At 41.1% G+C, this 20,879-nt stretch overlaps 1 protein-coding gene across 1 annotated transcript in view; it reads left to right on the top strand.

Annotated features, from left to right (window-relative positions):
• The window catches only part of LOC139766864 (uncharacterized), a 113,508-nt gene that overhangs the window by 60,846 nt on the left and 31,783 nt on the right, over window positions 1–20,879 (top strand). Inside the window, exon 10 of the mRNA XM_071695859.1 lies at window positions 8,053–8,176. Coding sequence (XP_071551960.1) covers window positions 8,053–8,176 — 124 coding nt within the window. The remainder of the gene's footprint in view (window positions 1–8,052; window positions 8,177–20,879) is intronic.

Genomic DNA, 20,879 nt, shown 5'->3' with positions numbered 1-20,879 from the left:
CAACCTTATTTACCCACATCTACTATCTGTGTGCCATGTATAATGCACTAAAACTAAAGATTTTTTTCACAGTCAAACCCCTCAGACAATATTAAGGTTCCTCTAAACTTTTCATATTCCCTGATTCAACCTGCTGATGGTGTGTCACCCCCCAGGTATACCACATCTCTCTACTTCACTATATCCCATTGATGCCCTGGTAACTCATTGCCTGTCTCACTCCATCCTTCCATCCCCTCCTCAGACCTGCCTCCACCTTGCTTTCTCCACATTGGACACATATATCCTCTTAGTCATTCTCTCTGTGCTCAGACTGTTTCCATACACCTTATTTACCTAACTCAAACATACTCTTCTTACTTTCACACATCTCTCTTATATTGTCCTTTCTAACTTGGGTAAACCTCCTAATACCACATACTGTCCTTGGAAATTTCAAATAAACATGTCTATCCATAATCATTCTTCTGCATGTAAGGTCCAGGGCAGTTACATTATTTATTTATTTTGCTTTGTCGCTGTCTCCCGCGTTAGTGAGGTAGCGCAAGGAAACAGACGAAAGAATGGCCCAACCCACCCACATGTACATGTATATACATACACATCCACACACACAAATATACATACCTATACATCTCAATGTATACATAAATATGCACACACAGACATATACATAAATACACATGTACATAATTCATACTGTCTGCCTTTATTCACTCCCATCGCCACCCTGGCACACATGAAATAACAACCCCCTCCCCCTTCATGTGTGCGAGGTAGTGCTAGGAAGACAACAAAGGCCCCATTCATTCACACTCATTCTCTATCTGTCATGTAATAATGCACCGAAACCACAGCTCCCTTTCCACATCCAGCCCCACAGAACTTTCCATGGTTTACCCCAGATGTTTCACATGCCCTGGTTCAATCCATTGACAGCACGTCAACCCCGGTATACCACATTGTTCCAATTCACTCTATTCCTTGCACACCTTTCACCCTCCTGCATGTTCAGGCCCCTGATCACTCAAAATCTTTTTCACTCCATCTTTCCACCTCCAATTTGGTCTCCCACTTCTCCTCGTTCCCTCCACCTCATCCTTTTTGTCAATCTTTCCTCACTCATTCTCTGCATGTGACCAAACCATTTCAAAACACCCTCTTCTGCTCTCTCAACCACACTTTTTATTACCACACATCTCTCTTACCCTATTATTACTTACTCGATCAAGCCACCTCACACCACATATTGTCCTCAAACATCCATTTCCAGCACATCCACCCTCCTCCACACAACTCTATCCATAGCCCACGCCTCGCAACCATACAACATTGTTGGAACCACTATTCCTTCAAACATACCCTTTTTGCTTTCTGAGATAATGTTCTCAACTTCCACACATTCTCTAAGGCTCCCAGAATTTTCACCCCTTCCCCAGCTCTATGATTCACTTCCGCTTCCATGGTTCCATTCGCTGCCAAATCCACTCCCAGGTGTCTAAAACACTTCACTTCCTCCAGTTTTTCTCCATTCAAACTTACCTCCCAAATGACTTGACCCTCAACCCTACTGTACCTAATAACCTGTGCTCTTATTCACATTTACTCTCAGGTTTCTTCTTTCACACACTTTACCAAACTCAGTCACCAGCTTCTGCAGTTTCTCACATGAATCAACCACCAGCACTGTATCATCAGCAAACAACAACTGACTCACTTCCCAATCTCTCTCATCCACAACAGACTGCATACTTGCCCCTCTTTCCAAAACCCTTGCATTCACCTCCCTAACAACCCCATCCATAAACAAATTAAACAACCATGGAGACATCACACACTCCTGCCACAAACCTACATTCACTGAGAACCAATCACTTTCCTCTCTTCCTACACGTACACATGCCTTACATCCTCGATAAAAACTTTTCACTGCTTCTAACAACTTGCCTCCCACACCATATTTTCTTAATACCTTCCACAGAGCATCTCTATCAACTCTGTCATATGCCTTCTCCAGATCCATAAATGCTACATACAAATCCATTTGCTTTTCTAAGTATTTCTCACATGCATTCTTCAAAGCAAACACCTGATCCACACATCCTCTACCACTTCTGAAACCACACTGCTCTTCCCCAATGTGATGCTCTGTACATGCCTTCGCCCTCTCAATCAATACCCTCCCATATAATTTCCCAGGAATACTCATCAAACTCACACCTCTGTAATTTGTATTTAGGGAAGCAGTGATGGCTTGCGCAAAAGATGCTTGTGGCATGAGAAGTGTGGGAGGTGGGCAGATTAGAAAGGGTAGTGAGTGGTGGGTTGAAGAAGTAAGATTATTAGTGAAAGAGAAGAGAGAGGCATTTGGACGATTTTTGCAGGGAAATAATGCAAATGAGTGGGAGATGTATAAAAGAAAGAGGCAGAAGGTCAAGAGAAAGGTGCAAGAGGTGAAAAAGAGTGCAAATGAGAGTTGGGGTGAGAGAGTATCATTAAATTTTAGGGAGAATAAAAAGATGTTTTGGAAGGAGGTAAATAAAGTGCGTAAGACAAGGGAACAAATGGGAACTTCAGTGAAGGGGGCTAATGGGGAGGTGATAACAAGTAGTGGTGATGTGAGAAGGAGATGGAGTGAGTATTTTTGAAGGTTTGTTGAATGTGTTTGATGATAGAGTGACAGCTATAGGGTGTTTTGGTCGAGGTGGTGTGCAAAGTGAGAGGGTTAGGGAGGATGACTTGGTAAACAGAGAAGAGGTAGTAAAAGCTTTGCAGAAGATGAAAGCCGGCAAGGCAGCGGGTTTGGATGGCATTGCAGTCGAATGTATTAAAAAAGAGGGTGACTGTATTGTTGACTGGTTGGTAAGGTTATTTAATTCATGTATGATTCATGGCGAGGTGCCTGAGGATTGGCAGAATGCTTGCATAGTGCCATTGTACAAAGGTGAAGGGGACAAAGGTGAGTGCTCAAATTACAGAGGCAGTTACATATTTATATTATATATTACAGTGGTCAACAAGATTTTAACTTTTTTTGTCCCAAAACTGAAATAGGCGGACCTTATAGTACTTTTTTTGCCGAATTGGTATCTATTTTTAGAATTTTTCTATCAGGCAAGGTTTTTAAGTGACAGAACAATTGAATTTCACATTAAGTGTATACTTACTCATTCATAAATAAGACTGGTATTACACTTGAAAAATTCCCTTTAGAATGTAGAAGTGTATGATTTTTTACTATATTTAGCCTCAGGAACATCCCTCCTTATTGTCCAGTAGTCATCTGCCAACATAGATGAGCTCCATTTTCCTTAGTGCCACTTTTTAATGGTCAAAATGACCTGGTGAAATATTTCACCTTGCTCATCACTGACTGACTGCCCCAAGATTTTCCAGAAAAAAATCCAAGTGCGAGTTCAAGAAGTGGATTTTTGACTCATTTTGCACCCCAACACTTTATATGAAATCAATAGATTTTTTACATCACAGTAGTTTTCTGATCTGTGATTCCCAAAAAAATCTTTGCAAAATCTCTTAAATGACAGTCATGCAGTTTTTCATTTCATTTAGCTCTTCATCAAGATTTTTATCTCAAAGCAGTTCCCTGATCTGTGGTCCTACAAAAATACCCTTCTTGATTTTTGCACCACTGATTCTGAGGAATTTATTCCTCAAATATGTGAATCCATGGCCAGTTTTATCCATACCTTTGACGAAGTTCTTCATCAACCTGAGCTTAATGTGCGAAGGAAGCAGATAAATTTTCTCAGGATCAACAAGAGGAGGATTGATGACATATTTCTTCCATGGAGTTAATGATGTTCATTTTGGCCACACTTTCTTTACATAATGATTTTTCTTGCCCTGGTTGTCCTACTCACAAAGGAAACATCAGAACTTTGTGTAACCAAGTTGCATTCCAAGTAAAAGTGCCACAACCTTTAGGTCACCAAATACATTCCACTTAAAGTTCCTACACTTCATATTTTCCAAAAGAAGCTTCATGTTATGATACAATGCCTTCATGTTAGCTGCATGAGCCAGAGAAACAGAGGGGAGCTTATTTCTGTTGTGGAGTAGAACCGCTTCCAAGCTTACTTTTAATGAATCATTAAACAAGTGCCACTTATCTGTGTTATATTCGTGGCCAAGTCCTTCCATAACAGAATGAACATCACTGCATAACACCAGACCATCTTCAAGGGAGAAAAATTCTTGGAAAATGACATGATGATCATGATGAAAACAAACTTTAGTTTCATTGGGAAGATTCCAGTCCTTTAACCTGGAACCCAAAAGTTCAACTTGCTTCTTAGACAAATTTGAATCATGAATGAGATCATTAAGAATTCTTCTTGACTAAGCAAGTGTGATTCACTTGAAGAACAGCATGCTTCAAAGGTTGGATCCATATTGTCCTCATCTTGGTCTACTTTCTCATCACCAGACTCATCATCACTCAGTGTCAGGTTAATTGGAGGCTCTGGCACAGGTAATTCCCGACTGTGAGTTACTGGCCTCATTGCTGATGGTAAATTAGGATATTAACAGTGTGCTTGGATTTTAATGTTATACCATTTATATTTGTCAGGCAGAAGTAGCAGTCCAAAACATGATCTGTGGGTTCTCTCCAAACCTTAGGAATGACAAAATGCATTCGGTGTGAACCTTTTGCCCATGCTGTGAGAAGCCTGACACATTTGACACAACAAATATGGGGGCCCAACTTTTATCTTGGTCACCCACTTTACAACCAAAGTAATGCTCATTGCATTTTTTAATGATGGGGTGAAAAAACATTTTTGCAATATGAATGTCAATTCACCAAAGTTGTAGCAGAAAGAATTCAGACTACACAGTTTTTGGCATTATAATGGTGAATGGGGTATCAGCACAACACTTGAATACACAAAAACACAATCTGTCAACAGAGTGGAAAATATACTGTTTACACATTGAGTTCTTTGGAGTAAAGTCAAGGGTTGGTGAGAGGACAAGACCTAAGGAAGGAGTAACACTACTCCTGAAGCAGAAGTTGTGGGAGTATGTGATAGGGTGTAAGAAAGTAAATTCTAGATTGCTGTGGGTAAAACTGAAAGTGGATGGAAAGAGATGGGTGATTATTAGTGCTTATGTACCTGGTCATGAGAAGAAAGATTATGAGAGGCAAGTGTTTTGGGAGCAGCTTTAATGCACAAGACCAGTATTAGTGATGGGTGATTTGAATGCGAAAGTGAGTATTGCGGCAGATGAGGGTATAATTGGTGTACATGGGGTATTCAGTGTTGTGAATGAAAATGATGAAAAGCTTGTGGATTTGTGTGCAGAAAAAAGACTGGTGATTGGGAATCCCTGGTTTAAGAAGAGAGGTATACATAAGTATATGTATGTGAGTAGGAAAGATGGTCAAAGGGCATTATTGGATTACATGTTAATTGAAAGGTGTGTAAAAGAGAGACTTTTGGATGTTAATGTGCTGATAGGGGCAGCTGGAGGGATGTCTGATCACTGTCTTGTGGAGGTGAAGGTGAAGATTTGTAGAGGTTTTCAAAAAAGAAGAGAAAATTTTGAGGAGAAGAGAGTGGTGACAGTAAGTGAGCTTGGAAAGGAGACTTGTGTGAGGAAGTACCAGGAGAGATTGAGTGTAGAATGGCAAAAGGTGAGAGCAAATGATGTGAGGGGAGTTGATGTGGAATGGGATGTATTTACAGAAGTAGTGATGGCATGTGCAAAAGATGAATGTGGCATTAGAAAGGCAGGAGGTGGGCAGATTAGAAAGGGTATTGAGTGGTGGGATGAAGAAGTAAAGTTGTTAGTGAAAGAGAAGAGAGGCATTTTGACAATACTTACAAGGAAGGAGTGCAAATGATTGGGGGATGTATAAAAGAAAGCATCAGGAGGTCAAGAGGAAGGTGCAAGGGTTGAAAAAGAGGGCAAATGAGAACTGGGTTGAGAGAGTATCATTAAACTTTAGGGAGAATGAAAAGATGTTTTGGAAGGAGGTGAATAACATGCGTAAATTGGAAGAAGTGATGTATTTTAGATATTTGGGAGTGGGCTCAATTGCGAACACACCAATCCTTGACTTTACTCTTACGATAATTTTAAGCAATTCTTCCTCTTTACCCTTGAGCTTTATTTCACTTGGAGCCAAAACATCCAGGTTTCCTTTGTCAAACATACTACATATCTCTCCTTTTTTCCCGTCTCTTGGTTGCATCCACACATATTCAGACACCCGAGCCTAAGCCATCGAGGAGCTTGGCTTCTTCTTCCATTCCATTTTTTTAGAAATTGAAAGATATGAAGGGAGTTTCCAGTCCTCTGCTTCCACCCCATTTAGTCACCTTATATAACACACAGGGAATATGGAGGTAAAATTCTTTCTCTCTAACCTCAGTATTGATAATATGAAGAAGAATAAAGCAGGTTTGAGGCAGACAAGCCAATACACCAAAATAAAAGAATTTTTCTTTATGTATATCATTGTCATTATTCGAACCTAGGACCCTTTTTATGGGGCTTCTACCACTTCAAGGCTGTGCCTCATGAAAGAGTAGGGAAATGATGGACTCCTTAGAGTAAAGGTCCTTGATTAGACTTTGCTCTTTTCTGTCTGGTAATTATGTTACTGCATCAGTGAAGGTGACTTCTATTGATGTAATCATTTGCAAGAAGAATCTGCTAACACATCAGTATTTTCATAGCTTGGAAATAAGCATATCCGATATGATGTGGTATACCACATGGAAAAGGGGATCACTTGGTGCTTAAATTTGACTTAAGGGGTTAGTGTGGACATAAAAAAAGATCAAGAGAGGATACTAGACTCAAAGAGAAAACATGATTGTGGAGACTACACAAAGCTAAGCAGTTTCTTTAGGAACATACATACTGAAATGGAATTTGAAAGCTAGGAAACAAAATATGGTTACAGGTGATTCTTTGAAATTTGGTATGAGACTAGTACATGGGTACTTTTGGCAGTTAATAGAGATTAAAGGTTAGGAAAGAGTTTGATTTGAAAAGAAAAGGAAACTGTCTAAAGATGATAAAGCAAAGGCATATATTTTGGAGATAATATAGATGGCATAACATCCAGCATTGAAAGGTGTATAGTGTGAGAAATGAGTATGTGATGAGAAAGAAGGAGCAGAGATAGCACTTTGCCCCCTGTATACCACATTGCTCCAATTTACTCCATCCTTTGCATGCCTTACCATTATTATATAACCCCAAGGTCTCTCCAGGGGCTTCTGTAGCTTCAAGGCTGCACTTCAATCTGTAACAGGGAAAGGATGAACTCCTTTGGAGTAAGAAGTTTGTGCATGAGATTATACTCCAATGATACAACCTCACTGAGGTGAGTTTTCAGTGAAGGTATAACCACAAACAGGCAGAGTCTAGCAATGACAATGTTCTCATGACGTACTGATGCAGGAAATTTTTCTGTATATACTCTTAGGAACTTGTGTAGCCTTAGCTATTCATCGTCATAAAAATCTGATTATTCCTGGTTAATTTCTTTTTAGTTAAAATCACCCTTTATTAGAACTATACTCTCTGAAAAGTGTGTCTTGCTAGCTTTTGCTCCTTTCAGATTTACCTTCACTATTTTTGTAACATTGTTCTGCTTGTTGATAATTCTTTGAAGATTGTAGATTACCATCTTTGCAGTTTTTATTGTAATTAGTTTTCTTGTTAAGTAATGTTTAAATTGACCATCCATCAGTACAAGTATTTTGTAAACTTTGAATTATCCCTTATTAAGATGGCCTATGCCCCTTCTTTTTTTTTTTTCCTCTTTTTTTCCCTCTTTGTTATCAAGTTTATGCTACAGAAATTGTAAACTCCTTGTCCAACCCATGTAAATGGGAATGGAGTTAATTATGATACATATTTAGGCAGTTTGATGAATTAGTTTGTTTTGTCATTGAGAATTAGTATGAAATAAGTTTATATATAACAGTTTGTACTAAACCTTTAAGAAATTCACTGTTGTAATTTCTATTTGCCACCTTTTTGGTTTTGAAATTTGAAATTTGTCTACAGTTGGCAGAGTTGCTGCTTGGTGCCAGATGTATTGTTAATCTTCGAGATGATAATGGAGATACCCCGTTAATTATTGCTGCTCGTACCTGTCAGCCACCCATCATACAGCTCTTGCTAAAGCATGGTGTGTATACTTGTAAAGCATGGTATGTATACATGAGTACTTCAGCTGTACTGTTTTTTCTCATATGATTTGATGTATGGTGCAAATAGATTTGTATACTGTAGTAGTTGACCATCTAAAGTTATCCAAGATCCAAAAACCCAACAGCAGTGCTTAGAACATACTTTCAGTAATTCTCCTTGTTCATTTTGCTATTCGGTAAATAAAGCAGTTACCACTTATTTCAACTGAGAAGTGGGGATATGTGAAAGGAATGAGAATTTCTTGAAAATGGGGTTGTTAGGGAGGTGAATGCAAGAGTTTTGGAAAGAGGGGCAAGAATGAAGTCTGTTGTGGATGAGAGAGCTTGGGAAGTGAGTCAGTTGTTGTTCGCTGATGATACAGCGCTGGTGGCTGATTCATGTGAGAAGCTGCAGAAGCTGGTGACTGAGTTTGGTAAAGTGTGTGAAAGAAGAAAGTTAAGAGTAAATGTGAATAAGAGCAAGGTTATTAGGTACAGTAGGGTTGAGGGTCAAGTCAATTGGGAGGTAAGTTTGAATGGAGAAAAACTGGAGGAAGTAAAGTATTTTAGATATCTGGGAGTGGATCTGGCAGCGGATGGAACCATGGAAGCGGAAGTGAATCTTTGGGTGGGGGAGGGGACGAAAATCCTGGGAGCCTTGAAGAATGTGTGGAAGTCAAGAACATTATCTCGGAAAGCAAAAATGGGTATGTTTGAAGGAATAGTGGTTCCAACAATGTTGTATGGTTGCGAGGCGTGGGCTATGGGTAGAGTTGTGCGCAGGAGGGTGGATGTGCTGGAAATGAGATGTTTGAGGACAATGTGTGGTGTGAGGTGGTTTGATCAAATAAGTAATGTAAGGGTAAGAGAGATGTGTGGAAATAAAAAGAGCGTGGTTGAGAGAGCAGAAGAGGGTGTTTTGAAATGGTTTGGGCACATGGAGAGAATGAGTGAGGAAAGATTGACCAAGAGGATATATGTGTCGGAGGTGGAGGGAACGAGGAGGAGTGGGAGACCAAATTGGAGGTGGAAAGATGGAGTGAAAAAGATTTTGAGTGATCGGGGCCTGAACATGCAAGAGGGTGAAAGGCGGGCAAGGAATAGAGTGAATTGGATCGATGTGGTACACCGGGGTTGACGTGCTGTCAGTGGATTGAATTAGGGCATGTGAAGCGTCTGGGGTAAACCATGGAAAGCTGTGTGGGGCCTAGATGTGGAAAGGGAGCTGTGGTTTCGGGCATTATTGCATGACAGCTAGAGACTGAGTGTGAACGAATGAGGCCTTTGTTGTCTTTTCCTAGCACTACCCCGCACACATGAGGGGGGAGGGGGATGGTATTCCATGTGTGGCGAGGGGAATGAATAAAGGCAGACAATGTGAATTGTGTGCATGGGTATATATGTATGTGTCTCTGTGTGTATATATATGTGTACATTGAGATGTATAGGTATGTATATTTGCATGTGTGGACGTGTGTGTATATACATGTGTATGGGGGTGGGTTGGGCCATTTCTTTCGTCTGTTTCCTTGCGCTACCTCGCAAACGCGGGAGACAGCGACAAAGCAAAATAAATAAATAAATGAATATAAATATCCCTGAGGTAGGGGAATGCTCATCCTCCTCGAAGACTAAGATTGGGGTGTCTGAAAGTGTGTGGATGTAACCAAGATGAGAAGAAAGGAGAGACAGGTAGTATGTTTGATGAAAGAAATGTGGATGTTTTGGCTCTGAGTGAAACAAAGCACACGGGTAAAGGGTAAGAATGGTTTGGAAACGTCTTAGGAGTAAAGTCAAGTTAGTGAGTGGAGAAGAGCTGAGGAAGGAGTAGCACTACTCTTGAAGTAGGAGTTGTGGGAGTGTGTGATAGAGTGTAAGGAAATAAATTCTAGATTGATGTGGGTAAAACTGAAAGTGGATGGCGAGAGATAGGTGATTATTGGTACTTATGCACCTGGTCATGAGAAGAAAGTTCATGAGATGCAAGTGTTTTGGGAGCAGCTGAATGAGTGTGTCAGCAGTTTTGATGCATGAGTTCAGGTACTAGTGATGAGTGATTTGAATGCAAAGGTGAGTGATGTGTCAGTTGAGGGTATAATTGGTGCACATGGGGTATTCACTGTTGTAAATGGAAATGAAGAGCTTATAGATTTGTGTGCTAATAAAAGACTGATGATTGGGAATACCTGGTTTATAAAGAGAGATATGCACAAGTATGAAGATGATCAAAGAGCATTATTAATTGATAGGTGAGTAAAAGAGAGACTTTTGGATGTAAGTGTGCTGAGAGGGGCAGCTGGTGGGATGTCTGATCACTGTCATGTGGACGCAAAGTTGAAGATTTGTAGAGGGTTTCAAGAAGGAGGAGAGAATGTTAAGATTTGTTGAGGGTTTCAAGAAAGAGGAGAGAATGTTCAGATTTGTTGAGGGTTTCAAGAAAGAGGAGAGAATGTTAAAATTTGTTGAGGGTTTAAAGAAAGAGGAGAGAATGTAGTAGAGAATGTTAAGATTTGTTGAGGGTTTCAAGAAAGAGGAGAGAATGCAGGAGAGAAGAGAGTGGTGGGAGTAAGTGAGCTTGGAAAGGAGACTTGTGTGAAGAAATACCAGGAAAGATTATGGAGTGTAGAATGGCAGAAGGTGAGAACAAATGAAGTGAGGGGAGTGGGTTGAGGAATGGGATGTATTTAGGGAAGCATTGATGACATGTGCAAGAGATGCTTGTGGCATGAGAAAAGTGGTGGGCAGATTGACAGGGTAGTGACTGGTGGAGTAAAGAAGTAAAGCTGTTAGTGAAACAGAAAAGAGGCATGTAGATAGTACTTACAAGGAAGGAGTGCAAATGACCGGGAGATATAAGAGAAAGCAGCAGGAGGTCAAGAAGAGGGTGGAAGGATTGAAAAAGAGGGCAAAAGGGAGTTGGGGTGAGAGAGTATCATTAAATTTCAGGAAGGAAAAAAAAGCTGTTTTGGAAGGAGGTAAATATTATGCAAAAGACAAGAGAACAAATGGGAATATTGATGGAGGGGGCAAGAGAGGTGATAACAGGTAGAGGTGTAGTGAGAAGGAGATGGAGTGAGCTTTTTGAAGAACTGTTGAATGTATTTGATGATAGTGACAGATGTAGGATGTTTTCTTTATTTCTTTTTTAATTTTTTTTTAGGGGGGTGCAAAATGCAAGTGTTAGGGAGAATGGTTTAGTGAAAAGAGAAGAGATGGTGAAAGTCTTGCGGAAGATAAAACCCAGCAAGACGGAGGGAGTGGATGGTATTGCAGTTGAATTTATTAAGAAAGGGGGTGACTGTGTTGTTGATTGGCTAGCAAGGATATTCATTGTATGTATGGATCATGGTGAAGTGCCTGAGGATTGGCAGAATCCATGTTTTGTGCCAGTATACACAGGGAAAGGGGATAAAGGTGAGTGCTCAAACTACAGAGGCATAAGTTTGTTGAGTGTACCTGGAAAATTGTATGGGAGGAAGTTTATTGAGAGGGTGAAGGCATGTACAGAGCATCAGATTGGGGAGGAGCACTGGTTTCAGAAGTAGAGGATGTGTGAATCAGGTGTTTACTTTGAAGAATGTATGCGAGGAATACTTAGAGAAACAGATTGATTTGTATGTGGTATTTATGGATCTGGGGAAGGCATATGATAGGGTTCATAGAGATGCTTTATGGAAGATATTAAGAATATATGGTGTGAGAGGTCAGTTCCTAGAAGCAGTGAGAACTTTTTATGAAGGGTGTAAGGCATTTATATGAGTAGGAAGAGAGTGATTGGTTCCCGTGAAGATCATCAGGGGTGTGTTATGTCACAACGGGTGTTTAATATGTTTATGGATGGGGTGGTTAGGGAGGTAAATGCAAGAGTTTTAGAGAGAGGGGCAAGTATGCAGTCTGTTTGGGATGAGGGGGCTCCATGAAGTGAGTCAGTTGTTGTTCGCCGATGATACAACTCTGGTGGCTGATTCATGTGAGAAACTGCAAAAGTTGGTAACTGAGTTTGGAAAAGTGTGTGAAAGGAGAAAATTGAGTAAATGTGAATAAGAGCAAGGTTATTAGGTTCAGTAGGGTTGAGGGACAAGTTAATTGGGATGTAATTTTGAATGGTGAAAAATTGGAGGAAGCGAAATGTTTTAGACATCTGGGAGTGGGACTTAGCAGCAAATGGAACCATGGAAGTGGAAGTGAGTCATAGGGTGCAGGAGGGGGCGAAGGTTCTAGGAGCGATGAAGAATGTGTGGAAGGCGAGAACATTATCTCGGAGAGCAAAAAGGATAGTAGTTCCAACAATGTTATATGGTTGCAAGACATGGGCTATAGATAGGGTTGTTAGGAGGAGGGGTGGAGTTGTTGGAAATGAAATGTTTAAGGACAATATGTAGTGTGAGGTGGTTTGATCAAGTAAGTAATGAAAGGATAAGAAAGATGTGTGGAAATAAAAAGAGTGTGGTTGAGACAGCAGAAGAGGATGTATTGAAATGGTTTGGACATATGGAGAGAATGAGCGAGGAAATATTGACGAAGAGTATATATGTGTCAGAGGTGGAGGGAAGAAGGAGAAGCAGACCTAATTGGAGGTGGAAGGAAGGAGTGAAAAAGATTTTGAGCGATCAGGGCCTGAACATACAGGAGGGTGAGAGGCGTGCAACACCACCTCAACACACACACACACACACACACACACACACACACACACACCACTCTCTGCTCTCTCAACCACACTCCCCCATTACTACACATCTCTTCCACCCTCTCGCCATCCACTCAATCAAATCACCTCACACCGTCCCCAAACACTTCATCTCCAACTCATCCACCCTCCTCTGCAAAACTCCATCTACAGTCCACGCCCTGCAACCCCACAACCCTGTTAGAACCACCACTCCCTCAAACACATCCATCTCCACTCTCCGAGACAGTGTTCCCACCCTCAACACACACCCTTTATTTTCATATATATTCACCATTTCCTGTGTTAGGGAGGTAGTGTTAAGAACAGAGGACTGAGCCTTTGAGAGAAAATCCTCTCTTCACCCCCTTCTATGTTCCCTCTTTTGGAAAAGTAAAAACTAGAGGGGAGGATTCCCAGCCCCCCACTCCCTCCCCTTTTAGATGCCTTCTACGACACGCAGGGAATATGTGGGAAGTATTCTTCCTCCCATATCCCCAGGGATATATATACCTTGTTTAAAAAGAGAGATATACATAAGTATACATATATGAGTAGGAGAGATGGCCAGAGGGCATTATTGGATTACGTGTTAATTGATAGGCATGTGGAAGAGATTTCTGGATGTTAATGTGCTGAGAGGGGCAGCTGTCTGATCACTTATCTTGTGGAGGCGAAGGTGAAGATTTGTAAAGGTTTTCAGAAAAGAAGAGAGAATGTTGGAGTGAAAAGATTGGTGAGAGTAAGTGAGCTTGAAAAGAAATTTGTGTGAGGAAGTACCAGGAGAGATTGAGTGCGGAATGGAAAAAGGTGAGAGCAAATGACATAAGGGGAGTGAGGGAGGAATGGGATGTATTTAGGAAAGCAGTGATGGCTTGTGCGGAAGATTCTTGTGGCATGAGAAAGGTGGGAATTGGGCAGATTAGAAAGGGTAGTGAGTGGTGGGATGAAGAAGTAAGATTGTTAGTGAAAGAGAAGAGAGAGGCATTTGGACGTTTTTTGCCAGGAAGTAGTGCAAGTGACTGGGAGATGTATAAAAGAAAGCAGCAGGAGGTCAAGAGAAAGGTGCAAGTGGTGAAAAAGAGGGCAAATGAGGGTAAGGGTGAAAGAGTATCGTTAAATTTTAGGAAGAATAAAAAGATGTTTTGGAAGAAGGTAAATAAAGTGCGTAAGACGAGAACAAATGGGAACATTGGTGAAGGGGGCAAATGGGGAGGTAATAACAAGTAGTGATGAAGTGAGAAGGAGATGGAGTGAGTATTTTGAGGGTTTGTTGAATGTGTTTGATGATAGAGTGGCAGATAAAGGGTGTATTGGTTGGGGTGGTGTTCGAAGTGAGGGTGATTAGGGAGGTGAATGCAAGAGTTTTGGAAAGGGGCAAGTATGCAAAGTGTTCTGGATGAGAGGGCTTGGGAAGTGAGTCAATTGTTCGCTGATGATACAGCGCTGGTGGCTGATTTGGATGAGAAATTGCTGAAGTTGGTAACTGAGTTTGGTAAAGTGTGTGAAAGAGGAAAGTTGAAAGTAAATGTGAATAAGAGCAAGGTAATTAGGTTCAGTAAGGTTGAGGGACAAGTTAACTGGGAGGTAAGTTTGATTGGAGAAAAACTGAAAGAAGTGAAGTGTTTTAGATATTTGGGAGTGGACTTAACAGCGGATGGAACTATGGAAATGGAAGTGAGTCACAGGGTGGGGGGGGGAGGTTCTGGGAGCGTTGAAGAATGTGTGGAAGGTGAGAACGTTATCTCGGAGAGCAAAAATGTGTATGTTTGAAGGAATAGAGATCCCAACGATGTTAGATGGTTGCGAGGCATGGGCTATAGATAGGGTTATGAGGAGGAGGGTGGATGTGTTGAAAATGGAATGTTTGAGGACAATATCTGCTGTGAGGTGTTTTGATTGAGTAAGTAATGTAAGGGTAAGAGAGATGTGTGGTAAGTGATAAAAAGAGTGTTGTTGAGAGAGCAGAAGAGTGTGTGTTAAAATGGTTTGGACACATGGAGAGAATGAGTGAGGAAAGATTGACAAAGAGGATATATGTGTCATAGTGGAGGGAAGAAGGAGAAGAGGGAGACCAAATTGGAGGTAGAAGGATGGAGTGAAAAAGATTTGAGCGATTGGGGCCTGAGCATACAGGAGGGTGAAAGGCGTGCAAGAAATAGAGTGAATTGGAACAATGTGGTACACTGGGTTCGACGTGCTGTCATTTTGAACCAGGGCATATGAAGCATATGGGGTAAACCATGGAAAGGTCTGTGGGGCCTGAATGTGGAAGGGAAGCTTTGGTTTCGATGCATTACAAATGACAGCTAGAGACTGAGTATGAATGAATATGAGTATGAATGAATATGGTTTATTTTGTCTTTTCCTCGCTGGCGAGGGAGGATGCTATTTCATGTGTGGCAGGATGGCAATGGAAGTGGATGAAGGCAGCAAGTATGGATATGTACATGTGTATATATGTTTATGTCTTTGGATGTATATGTTGAAATATATATGTGTATATGTGCGAGCATGGGCATTTATGTATATACATATGTATGTGGGTGGTTTGGGCCATTCCTCGTCTGCTTCCTTGCATTACCTTGCTAACATGGGAGATGGTGATCAAGTATAGTAGATGAAAATATAGATATTTCCCAGTGTCGAGGTGCTGTCAATGGACTGAACCAGGGCATGTGAAATGTCTGGGGTAAACCTTGGAAAGATGTGTGAGTCCTGGATAGGGAGCCGTGGTTTCAGTGCAATACATATGACAGACTCAGTGTGAACAAATACGGCCTTTTCTGTCTGTTTTCCTGGTGCTACCTCCCTGAAGCAGGGGGTAATGATGCTGTTTTCCTATGGGGTTGGGTAGTGCCAGGAATGGATGAAGGCAAGAAAGTATGAATATGTTCATGTGTATGTATATATATATATATATTTTTTTTTTTCTTTTTTTTGTCGCTGTCTCCCACGTTTGCGAGGTAGCACAAGGAAACAGACGAAAGAAATGTCCCAACCCACCCCCATACACATTTATATACATACGTCCACACACGCTAATATACATACCTACACAGCTTTCCATGGTTTACCCCAGACGCTTCACATGCCCTGATTCAATCCACTGACAGCACGTCAACCCCGGTATACCACATCGATCCAATTCACTCTATTCCTTGCCCTCCTTTCACCCTCCTGCATGTTCAGGCCCCGATCACACAAAATCTTTTTCACTCCATCTTTCCACCTCCAATTTGGTCTCCCACTTCTCCTCGTTCCCTCCACCTCTGACACATATATCCTCTTGGTCAATCTTTCCTCACTCATTCTTTCCATGTGCCCAAACCATTTCAAAACACCCTCTTCTGCTCTCTCAACCACGCTCTTTTTATTTCCACACATCTCTCTTACCCTTACGTTACTTGCTCGATCAAACCACCTCACACTACACATTGTCCTCAAACATCTCATTTCCAGCACATCCATCCTCCTGCACACATCTCTATCCATAGCCCACGCCTCGCAACCATACAACATTGTTGGAACCACTATTCCTTCAAACATACCCATTTTTGCTTTCCGAGATAATGTTCTCGACTTCCACACATTCTTCAAGGCTCCCAGGATTTTCGCCCCCTCCCCCACCCTATGATCCACTTCCACTTCCATGGTTCCATCCGCTTTACTTCCTCCAGTTTTTCTCCATTCAAACTTACCTCCCAATTGACTTGACCCTCAACCCTACTGTACCTAATAACCTTGCTCTTATTCACATTTACTCTTAACTTTCTTCTTTCACACACTTTACCAAACTCAGTCACCAGCTTCTGAGTTTCTCACATGAATCAGCCACCAGCGCTGTATCATCAGCGAACAACAACTGACTCACTTCCCAAGCTCTCTCATCCCCAACAGACTTCATACTTGCCCCTCTTTCCAAAACTCTTGCATTTACCTCCCTAACAACCCCATCCATAAACAAATTAAACAACCATGGAGACATCACACACCCCTGCCGCAAACCTACATTCACTGAGAACCAATCACTTTCCTCTCTTCCTACACGTACACATGCCTTACATCCTCGATAAAAACTTTTCACTGCTTCTAACAACTTGCCTCCCACACCATATATTCTTAATACCTTCCACAGAGCATCTCTATCAACTTTATCATATGCCTTCTCCAGATCCATAAATGCTACATACAAATCCATTTGCTTTTCTAAGTATTTCTCACATACATTCTTCAAAGCAAACACCTGATCCACACATCCTCTACCACTTCTGAAACCACACTGCTCTTCCCCAATCTGATGCTCTGTACATGCCTTCACCCTCTGTATATATATACTTGATCACCATTTCCTGCATTAGCAAGGAAGCACCAGGAACAGACAAAGAAAGGCCACATCCACTCACATCCTTTTTATAGCTGTCATCTTATGTAATTTACTTAAACCACAGCTCCCTATACACATCCAGGCCCCATAGACCTTTTTAATGGTGTTTTCCCAGATGCTTCATATGCCCTGTTTCGTGAGGAAAGGTGATACAGGAAAGCAAGAAAAAGTAGAGAAAAGCAGAAGTAAACATGTAGAAAATGAAAGAGAATCGGGAAAAAGCAGTCCCCTTAAAATGATATGGAAGTTTAGGATATGTAGGAAATTATGAAGGGGTGCAGTATCTTACAAAGATCACTTCACAGTAAACTTCAACATTGACAGTGGAATTAGAACTCATGAGGTTTTTACATGTGTTACAAAAATTGTTTCCAAGCACAGGAAAACCAAAGTTTGGAATTTTAATGTTCAGAAACCTTAAATTTGGACAGCTTCATTACCTCTGGACCTTAATTCCAAAGCCTTGAAGAACAAATTTGGTCCATTTACAAGTTCCAAAGAAAGCCATTAGAACTGAAATCTTGCTGTTTGCATGTTTGAGTGCAGTTCAAGCCCATGCACCAGCCATCTTGTACAACCTCATATTAAAGAAAGGGAAACATACCTTGAAAAATACTGATTTTAAGTTGAACTCCTTCATACAAAAGTCAACTTCACCACAGGAATTCATTCCAAGGGAATATTTTTTGATAGACTTTCTCACATATAATGTTCTGCATAGGGTTGAATTTAGGGAAGAACAGACTTGTCATGTGTCCAACGGCCTTTACTAAACAGCTTTGAAAAAAAAAAGTGCTAAAGGAGTCAACTCAACAGCTACCCGAGCACGCACAGTAATGGGAAATAAAATAAACCATGAAATCTGATGGTCTGCTTGTAACTGCTAGGAAGCATTTGACACTACTACATGGGAGCAGGTAGGGAGAAGTGATGATGTGATAGGATGATTGGTCATTCCCTGGCCAGGGGGCTCCTTAGTCCTACATCAGGCTGTGGTTCTGTAGGTCACTTACATACATTAAAGATGATTAAATGGCAAAATAGATATTTATTATAACATAAGTACAATGAGATTATGCATTATTGGGGTCATGAGAGTTTTGAACTTGAAAATGTGTTACCAATCATGTTTCATTAAGAATACATATTAGAGATCAAAGTGTTGAAAAAGTTCAGTAACTTTATTAGAGTCCCAAAATACAAACAGCTTACACTAAATATATTTTTTATTATTTTTATTTTGCTTTGTCGCTGTCTCCCGCGTTAGTGAGGTAGCGCAAGGAAACAGACGAAAGAATGGCCCAACCCGCCCACATACACATGTATATACATACATGTCCACACACGCAAATATACATACCTATACATCTCAATGTACACATATATATACACACACAGACATATACATGTATACACATGTACATAATTCATGCTGTCTGCCTTTATTTGTTCCCATCGCCACCTGTACAGAATTCATAGTCTGCCTTTATTTGTTCCCATCGCCACCTCGCCACACATGCAATAACAACCCCCCTCCCCCTTCATGTGCGAGGTAGCGCTAGGAAAAGACACCAAAGGCCCCATTCGTTCACACTCAGTCTCTAGCTGTCATGTAATAATGCACCGAAACCACAGCTCCCTTTCCACATCCAGGCCCCGCACAACTTTCCATGGTTTACCCCAGACGCTTCACATGCCCTGGTACAATCCATTGACAGCCCATCGACCCCGGTATACCACATCGTTCCAATTCACTCTGTTCCTTGAACGCCTTTCACCCTCCTGCATGTTCAGGCCCCGATCACTCAAAATCTTTTTCACTCCATCTTTCCACCTCCAATTTGGTCTCCCACTTCTCCTCGTTCCCTCCATCTCTGACACATATATCCTCTTGGTCAATCTTTCCTCACTTATTCTCTGCATGTGACCAAACCATTTCAAAACACCCTCTTCTGCTCTCTCAACCACACTCTTTTAATTTCCACACATCTCTCTTACCCTTACATTACTTATCCAATCAAACCACCTCACACCACATATTGTCCTCAAACTTCTCATTTCCAGCACATCCACCCTCCTGCGCACAACTCTATCCATAGCCCACGCCTCGCAACCATACAGCATTGTTGGAACCACTATTCCTTCAAACATACCCATTTTTGCTTTCCGAGATAATGTTCTCGACTTCCAAACATTCTTCAAGGCTCCAAGAATTTTCGCCCCCTCCCCCACCCTATGATTCACTTCCGCTTCCATGGTTCCATTCACTACCAGATCCACTCCCAGATATCTAAAACACTTTACTTCCTCCAGTTTTTCTCCATTCAAACTTACCTCCCGGTTGACTTAACCCTCAACCCTACTGTACCTAATAACCTTGCTCTTATTCACATTTACTCTTAACTTTCTTCTTTCACACACTTTACCAAACTCAGTCACCAGCTTCTGCAGTTTCTTACATGAATCAGCCACCAGTGCTGTATCATCAGCGAACAACAACTGACTCACTTCCCAAGCTCTCTCATCCCCAACAGACTTCATACTTGCCCCTCTTTCCAAAACTCTTGCATTCACCTCCCTAACAACCCCATCCATAAACAAATTAAACAACCATGGAGACATCACACACCCCTGCTGCAAACCTACATTCACTGAGAACCAATCACTTTCCTCTCTTCCTACACGTACACATGCCTTACATCCTCGATAAAAACTTTTCACTGCTTCTAACAACTTGCCTCCCACACCATATATTCTTAAAACCTTCCACAGAGCATCTCTATCAACTCTATCATATGCCTTCTCCAGATCCATAAATGCTACATACAAATCCACTTGTTTTTCTGAGTATATCTCACATACATTCTTCAAAGCAAACACCTGATCCACACATCCTCTACCACTTCTGAAACTACACTGCTCTTCCCCAATGTGATGCTCTGTACATGCCTTCACCCTCTCAATCAATACCCTCCCATATAATTTACCAGGAATACTCAACAAACTTATACCTCTGTAATTTGAGCACTCACTCTTATCCCCTTTGCCTTTGTACAATGGCACTATGCACGCATTCCGCCAATCCTCAGGCACCTCACCATGAATCATACATACATTAAATAACCTTACCAACCAGTCAACAATACAGTCACCCCCTTTTTTAATAAATTCCACTGCAATACCATCCAAACCTGCTGCCTTGCTGGCTTTCATCTTCCGTAAAGCTTTTACTACCTCTTCTCTATTTACCAAATCATTTTCCATAACCCTCTCACTTTGCACACCACCTCGACCAAAACACCCTATATCTGCCACTAAATATGTTAGTAAAAATAAGAAAAACAGAGAAGCTGTTTATAAAGGAAGAAAAGGGAAAAAGGGTTGTTAGAAATGAAGTGGAGTTGTTTTAACTTTATGCCAGACAGCTGCCCTCATTCCTGCCAATAGGTAATATGGTCATTGTATTTATGTTCCTTTTCCAGTTTTTGTAATTTACTGTAAATTATTGTCCATATGGAAAGACCCCCCTTTTTTCACACTGCATATCAGTACAGTACACACTTTATGTTATCTTTCCTCACTTAAATTCAAACTTTCTGTAATACACATGTATGTATTAGTAGACAGGCATGAGGAAAGATTGGCT

The sequence above is a fragment of the Panulirus ornatus genome, chromosome 58 (assembly GCF_036320965.1).
Source record: "Panulirus ornatus isolate Po-2019 chromosome 58, ASM3632096v1, whole genome shotgun sequence".
NCBI classification, from domain to species: domain Eukaryota; kingdom Metazoa; phylum Arthropoda; class Malacostraca; order Decapoda; family Palinuridae; genus Panulirus; species Panulirus ornatus.
Note: the sequence above shows the minus strand (reverse complement) of the source record. Positions and strands in the feature narration are given on the sequence as shown.